Consider the following 7,842-nt stretch of genomic DNA (forward strand, 5'->3'; position numbering starts at 1 on the left):
TGATGTGTTTGAATGATTACCAAAAGGATCTGCGTCCAAGTTCGTGCAACTCGCTTCATCGTTCCACTAATTTCCTTGATCTTTTCTTGAACAAGATCCCAAACGAAACATAATTTTTTCCAAGAGATGAACAATGTCGCTATAATAGGAAATGTCCAGTACGAAGCCTTGTTGAGGAGAATGCCCTCGAGTGCTCAATAGATACGGAATCAGAAAAAGAACAATCGGAGTCTGGCCACCAGAATTTATGCAAATTTTCGTTCTTTCTAAACTTCTCTGCATTCCGTTGTCTCATATCGAGCGATCGGCAAGAAGTTAAGAGCAACCAACACTGGCATAAGTAATGAAAAGCTCCAGCAAAGCGCTGAGCCAGGCTTTAATAATCTCCTTGTCCATTACTGGATGAAAAAGAAAGGTCCTCAGGAGGAAGTTACAAATTAATGTACAAGACACAATGTCAATTATTCTAGGGAGGCTTTTGACAAATTATGAGCTCTTTATAACTATTAAGCAATACAAGGGAGCAAAATTTTCAGTTTGTTTTTCAACACAGGAAGGCTAAGCCAATGATTTGGAACTGGTGCAGCTTTGTCCAAGCGACAGTTTGAGCCGCTTTACCATGCAAGCTTTGCTTTGTCCAACTGATGCTTGAATTCCTCAAGTGCCTTTTCCCTTAGCTTTTCCCAGGGATGTTAAGCTCAATCTGCAAACCAAAAGGAGAGGCCCTAAGTTCCCCCATGCTGGTGGATGATTAGTTACACTAGGACCAAGACAATACTGTCAAGTCCCATGTCCAGCAGTAACTCACAGTTGCATTTCCAAATACTTACCCCGTAGAAGCTAAAGAACCTATGACAAGAGAACAGCTCAACCAAAAGCAGAGGCGATTACCTAATGAGCGGTTTCCGTTGTGTCGGAGGCGCCGGTGGATTCACAATCGATGGCGGTGCCATAAGTTCAGCAGGCTTGGGCAGAAAAGAGCAAACAACAAAGAGAAGACATAAGATACGGGCAGTATCTGAGATAGATTTCCAGCTTATTTGCCATGCACAATACCCAAAAACACCAAAACTAATTGTCAAACAAAACCAACAAAAGTCAGAAGCAACAAGAAAAGTGAGTTTTCAAGATCTGCCAGTAATGTCCCAAAAACTGAATGAAGAACTTTTATAAGGGGAAATAAGCATGACAGCACCTTAAAACAAAAGCTAGACACATTTAGGGTCCACTTAAAAGAAGAAAAATGTGTGCAACCACTGAAAATTCATACCAAATAACCTCTCCACATGAAATGACAGCATGATAATTTCTAACTTGAGTGTAACCAAGAAAGGGAAGTAGAGATCACCTCGAGCTCCTCTATATCCCCACTTGTGTAGAAACTACCAGACGTACTTATTCCATTGCTAGACATTACAGCTGTTGCTGCCACATTTGATGTCAAAGACACCATTGGTGGGCTTTTCCCACTTTTATCTGTATCTTCATATTTGTCTTTCTGTTGGACGTCATCTTCAAGTTCATCAAGTTCTTTGGAAAAATCTGGGCAGGCAACGTATGATACAGATGTGATCTTTTCAATTGCTAGATTCTCTGCTTCCCTTGAACTTGATTCATCAGCAACAGAACCTGAAGGTTTCCCATAGGCAGAGCCACCTGTTATGTGATTTTGAACTACGTCATGCCCTATATCCCCAGCTCCATTAGTCGCAACAGAAGCAAGGACACTTTCTTGAGCTTCTCCAGTAGATGAAGGTAAAGCAGCCACAATTCTCGCACTTTTTAAGTTTGACTCTACCTCCTCCTCTCGCTTTCTCTTCCTTCCTTCGTCCATTTCATCAGGAGTACCCTGTCCTTCAGGAGACTTATCTACTTGACTACTACTAGCAGCTTTCAATTCCATGGCCCGCCTAGAATCCCAAGTAGCTTTTGATGGACGGGGAGGTCGAACACCACCAGGAAAGACGAACTTAGGGATATTCTTACGCCGTACATGACATACATAAATCTCCATCCCAGGTTTCCATAATGTGTACAAATTGACAGAATGCTTAAATTCCTCAACAGTTAACCTAATGTCAAACTGTTCACCTTCATTCACTAGAACCCCCTGTTTTCGTTGCAGACCCATAAAATAACTGTGATGAAAAGGTCTGGACTTGTCTGAAAAATCACCCGGGTGGGGGTGGCACTGAAGCATGTTATAAGTGTGCCTCTCAATCTACATTTGCATGTCAGCAGCTTAATCATTCTAGTCATATAGGTCTCAAGAATATGGAAAAGGAAATCAAGAAAAAATTTGTTTCACCTTCAATGTGAGCTGACGTAGGCGAGACTCAACCCAACCTTTCCACTTTCTTAGATCATCAGCATTTTCCGCAGAGATATCTATTTGCAGATAATTCTTGTATGCTTCAAAAAAGGCAAAAGGCTCAAAGAGTGTATCCCACTCAGCCCTGCTAGACTCCATAGCCTGTACCAAGCAGAAATCTAGTATTTATGGTCAAGGGAAATCTGGAGGAAGATCTAACATATCAATATCTGCAGGCATGAAAGCCAGAGAAACAACAGAAAAACAGGTCAAATAGGTCCTATGCCCATTAATAGATTAAGCTGTCCACCTATCATGCTAAGGGTTGAAACGAGACAGGTTATATCCGGAACAACTAATGCAATAACCCCGGCGATTTAGGGGACATGTGCGCATGGCTCGCTATGAATCAACAGGAGCATCTACGTTCTATTAAATAATCAAACCAAACCATAATCGCCTTTTGTTCATTTTGGTTTTGATTTTTTCTTTTTAGGTGAGGGGGATGTGCAGCACAGGAGTCGGATTTTTTCAGAGAGGCACCGCTGTAGAAACTGTAAATCCACCTCCAAGATCAAGGCATATATAAAATGCCGAAGAAATTTTCAGCCAACAGATACTGGGAAGATAACATTGATATTCACAACAAAGCGCAGTGGCAAACTCACTCACCCATGTCAATTACGATCCATGCACCAATCAAGTTAAACTCCTCCCAGATTAAATTACGTTGAGCCATCATAACTGAAAGTTCCAAGTAAAACACAAAACTGTAAACGTATACAGAAGCCAAACCATCATACCTCACATATATCACTCCCCCTTTGGAACTCTTCTGACAAAATTCGCAGAGTACTGGCAGAGACATTATAGCTAGAATTCATGCAAGGGTATGCAGGAGTAATTATCGGCATCAAATGGAACCTGTCCTTTGGATTTCTTCTAGGATCCCAGATCTGCAGCCCAAGAGATCCTTCTTCAATATCACACAGCATGACAGGGTTTGGCCAGCGCCACTGTGTATAGACCCTGAAGAATCGGGAGACCAACATATTGGGTAAAGCATTAGGATATAGCTGGCATATGCGAGCAACAAGCAGAGCCCAATTTATACCACCAAGAAAGCCCGCAACCTATCATGACCAAAAAAAGGAGATAAGAAACTGCAAAGATTCAGATCAAATAAGTCGAGCAGAAAAAATTACTTACATTGGAATAGACTCCACGGCGCTTTGCCCAAAACCTCATGCATCTCAATGTCGTACGGAAATTCTAAAGTCCAGAAAGAGAGGTGCAATTAGTGAAAGATAATTCCGCAAAGTAGTAAAAGCCAGTAAAAGCCAAAAGGTCTCTCCATGCGCCTAAAATTCAGATTCAATGAAAAGCAACCTGTATATTAGGAACCAGTCGCAGAATCTGGTCAGTTACTCTACATCCATTAAGACTACGAACTGTCTGGTCATCTGCATTCTGTAAAATTGAATCTTGCGAAATATCCAAGTCCTGCTCAAGAATAATATGTCGTTCAAATGATTTAAGCAAATAGTCAGACTAATCTAGAAAGTAAATTATAACAGAGTCAAACATGATAGGAACATCATTAGGTGAAGTTCTCAGTATAATCTTATGCCTCCTGTAAGACCCCAAAAAAAGTCAATGTCATCACAGATACATTTATGGAGCAATTTTGAATTTACTACATCAGATTAAATATCTACAACAGTAGTTATTACATACAAACTGCCATCAACATGCGTCTTTGTATTCATGTGAGTGCTCCGCCAAATTGTACTTTATTTTTTAATTTTTGGAATGTTTTCCCTATTTCCATCCTCCAATGTGGTGCAACTAACAGTACTTCTCAGATATTACTTCGCAAATGGAATAGGTCCAGAGCCACCACTGCTATTAAAGAAAGCTACAGAGTTAAATTTTAAAAAGGAATAACAGTCCACCATCTGCAGAATAATGCTGATAGTGATGTATGTAAAATTGCAGTCCAGTAATTAAAGCGAAGGTGACAAAGTATCTGACCAAAACTCCACATTGTTTTTTCTAATATATGCAGTGATAGCAAGTTTCAGACAAGGCGCAGTACCAAATGCATGATTATTAGCAAAATCCAAAAATGTCACTTACTTCAGGGATAACCCAAAGAGACAACTTTGCATATAGAAGATCTATCGAAACACCACTAAATTTGAATCTCATCACAGGAACATGAGCATCAGGTACAGGGTGCAGTTCTGAGACTTCGCTCATCTCAGACAGCATTCTATGTAGCTCACCAAAGAAATCTTCCTGAATGCAGTTAGAGAAACAGTCCTTAGTTCATCAAACAACAAGAATTAAACAATGGAAGAATTGTAGCAAAGGAGGTCATGAAAGCAGATCGCACTTCTCTCGTTGCATGTCTAGGTCCCACGCATAGTGTGTCTATATCTGCACCAGGGCCATGCACCTAAAAATATTAAAACGAAGAAAAGAAAAGTTGAACTTTACTGCAAACTCAATAGGGACATCAGAACAGTACATAGAAAGAAAAGCTCATAAATATGTAGGAAGTCATAGGAATGTGATTCAAACAATAGGTTTCTATAACCAAATAGAATCACCACCACCCAGGAAATACTCATCTTGTCATGGAAAGACTGACCCAGCTACAAACTTAAATCAACTTAGACATAACTTCAGGTACATGCTCACCTCAACCTCTCTAGCAGCAGCTTGATTCCTACCTTCTAGACCTTGTTATAGTTTCAAGCAAAACAATTCAATGATAAAATCACCCCTACCCCCTCTTCTACATCTTAAACAGCATTTGCAGGATTAAAATAGGTAAAAGAAACCTATGAGAAAGAGCTCAACCGTACAGGTGCATAACAAGAATAAGTGACAGAAAAGCTTTATCTATGGAAAAGAAGATCAGCATCTCCAAGCAGAACGTCTGAAAGATGGGATAAGAGGCAAGAAACAAAACTAGCAAACAAGCTCCTATCAAAGGACAATTTATGTGTGCAATACATCATTGCCAATTTTAACCCCTTAACCTGAACATACTAAATCACACCACTATTCTCTTCCTCCCTCATGCACGTCATATGTTCATATCCTTCCATTTATCATCAAATTCAATTCATAATACTGCGCTAAAATGAACCAGATATCTTCTAAAGCATTATAACAAGGAGTCCTAAAAACTTTAAAGTTCTTAATCCTGATAAGTAACTCTCTTTTCATAGAAGAATAAGAAGTTTATGGTACCCCAAGCCGATAAGAACCAAACGTAAATATTTTTGCATTCGCTTCTTGAACAAGTTGCTCATTCAGCCCCTTTGCACGACTTATTGATTTGACCCATATCTTCACAATCTGCCACAATACGACATAATAAACTGGCATCAGAATTTGATTCGACAGATGCGACAGTACTCTCTTACATGACACATACAATGAAGCAACAGCAAATGTATTGGCAAAAACAGTATTTAACTTTGCAGAAAGAAACACGCGGAAGTTGAGAAACAGCTCAAGGCACAGCATTTGCCTAAGCTAACAGACATTTAATGAAGAACCTAACCTGGTCCAGCCTGCCAAGCACTTCCTCTCTAGTCACAGCCTCCTCTTGGCTCTCATACAATCCAGCATCTTGCAAAAACTAACATAGCAGAATTCACAGATTAATAAGCTGTCAAAGAACATTCAAGATTCATGCAGCCAAAGTAGACAATTTGGCCAAAGGAAGAACCTTTTCCAGCTCGTGGGTCTTTATCACATCATCCTCTGTTGGTCCACTCAAAGAAATGGGTTCTGTGATACCCAAGCGCTGGCCACTACTACGATTGCTTAATAAGGGACTCCCCATTTAGAAATTGGCTACAAACTTTTTTTCCTCAAATACTCACTTTTTTGTGTTCTTTTTTCTCTTTAATTTTTTTTTCCTTTCCTTCTTTGTTCAGAGTCTTTCACGGAGTGACAGGGAACTGTTAGCACAATTTAGACTATATTACCAATTTCCCCACAGGGAAATCAAAAGGAACTTAACAAGCAAGAAAAAGATAATCGCAATGAACTAGTCGTCACTGTACAGAGCGTGGAGGAAGAATCCACTTAGAATTTGAGGCCGGAGCTACAAAAAAATTGCAACTTTAAAAAGAAACCCACAGCAGGAAGAGAAAACACCAACAAGGTAATATAAACCCGAGATTGCTTTCCTATCACTAAGCAACTGAATACAAATTGATCTTGCTTCTTCTCCTTCTTTTTCACCCCCAAAAGCAAACCCTAATGGTAGAGGAGCGAGTAATGATGACCCAGAACGAAAAAGAGCCTCCACCGATCAAAGGGGCTTCAAGATCTCGATCATATCCTGTCGTCTCTGCAGAATCATGATCCGTGCGGCTTCAAATTCCCCCGATTGTCAGCGAAAATTACTAAAACCTGCGAGGTCGGCAGATTACGCAGATATCAATTGAAAGGTAATGACAATTGGCCACAGAGAGAGAGAGAGAGAGAGAGAGAGAGAGAGAAAGAGAGGTTACCATGTCATGATGAAGATACGAAGGAGAAGAAGAGGAGAGTCGCGAGGATGGACGTTTCTAGTGAACTTAACCGCTGAAAGTTTATAGGTGTCCGAGTCAGTAGCTCCTCCTCCCTCCACCACCTCCTCCTCCATCTCTGTTTTAGCGCTGATGCAATATTATATATAAAATTTTCGTTTTCTTTTTGCCGGAAAATTACAGGAATTTCGTTAAATAAGGAAAAAGAAATGTAGAAGCTTCTAAATTTGAAAAAAAAATGAAGAAGAAGGAATATTGCCAAAAAATTATTGACAGACACTTATTAGATAAATAATTAAGGTAATCCTGCCGTTTCTATCCTGATATTTTTTTTTCATGCAATATGTAATAAATCATCTAAAAATTGATCAACCCTTGGGTACGTTTGTTTGAGTGAAAATACTTTTTGAGAATTGGTTTTCGGGAAGTTCACCCCGTTTGATTCGCCGAAAATGACTTAGTCAATGGAAAACACTTTATGTTTAATGAAAAATTTATGCTTAAAATTAGGAAAATGAATTTCAAAATCTAAAGAGATGAAAACACTTTTCAAGACTATTTATATCGAATTTTTAATATTTTATTTATTTTATTTTTAATAGTTGATATTATATTTTCTTCTTTTTTCTTCTTCAACCGCATGTGCTCAGCCGCGGCCAGCGACCGGCCACACAAGGTCGAGCCTCAACAGATCCCGGCAAGGTGAGCTCGACCTCGTGTGGTCGGTCACCGAGAAAAAGAAAAATAAATAATGTAATATACTATAAAAATATTTAAAATTTGAATTTTTTTTTTTTGCATGGATTAAGTCATAGATCGAAACCATTTTTCAAATGAGAACCAAGCACTAGAAAACCCTTTTGGTAACATATCGGCAAACAAAGAAAAACAAACCTTTTTCCTCAAAATTGATTTTGGGGAAATAGTTTTCCTTTTTCATGAAGCTTTTCCACAAACAAATGCACCTCATGT

General features: G+C 39.3%; 1 protein-coding gene across 4 annotated transcripts; it reads right to left on the bottom strand.

Moving 5' to 3' along the window:
• Positions 1-339: 339 nt before the first annotated feature.
• On the bottom strand, positions 340-6,965 carry LOC115734659 (nuclear poly(A) polymerase 1). Of its 4 annotated transcripts, XM_048281961.1 has the most exons (13): positions 6,853-6,965; positions 6,060-6,751; positions 5,892-5,969; positions 5,576-5,683; positions 4,710-4,772; positions 4,451-4,612; positions 3,701-3,814; positions 3,521-3,583; positions 3,115-3,444; positions 2,309-2,473; positions 1,349-2,221; positions 892-965; positions 340-725 (listed from the first exon to the last, which is right to left on the bottom strand). In XM_048281961.1, exons 2-13 carry the CDS (start codon positions 6,174-6,176, stop codon positions 674-676), a joined length of 2,199 nt encoding a protein of 732 aa, XP_048137918.1. In that variant the 5' UTR covers positions 6,177-6,751; positions 6,853-6,965; the 3' UTR covers positions 340-673. The 4 variants fall into 4 exon arrangements, 3 of the variants coding, with proteins under 3 accessions (XP_048137918.1, XP_048137917.1, XP_030521393.2); XR_007199151.1 differs by lacking the exon at positions 6,853-6,965 and having other exon boundaries at positions 340-703; positions 892-1,044; positions 6,060-6,841; XM_048281960.1 differs by lacking the exon at positions 6,853-6,965 and having other exon boundaries at positions 6,060-6,841.
• Positions 6,966-7,842: the final 877 nt, after the last annotated feature.

Source organism: Rhodamnia argentea, chromosome 7, assembly GCF_020921035.1.
Source record: "Rhodamnia argentea isolate NSW1041297 chromosome 7, ASM2092103v1, whole genome shotgun sequence".
Classification (NCBI taxonomy): Eukaryota; Viridiplantae; Streptophyta; class Magnoliopsida; order Myrtales; family Myrtaceae; genus Rhodamnia; species Rhodamnia argentea.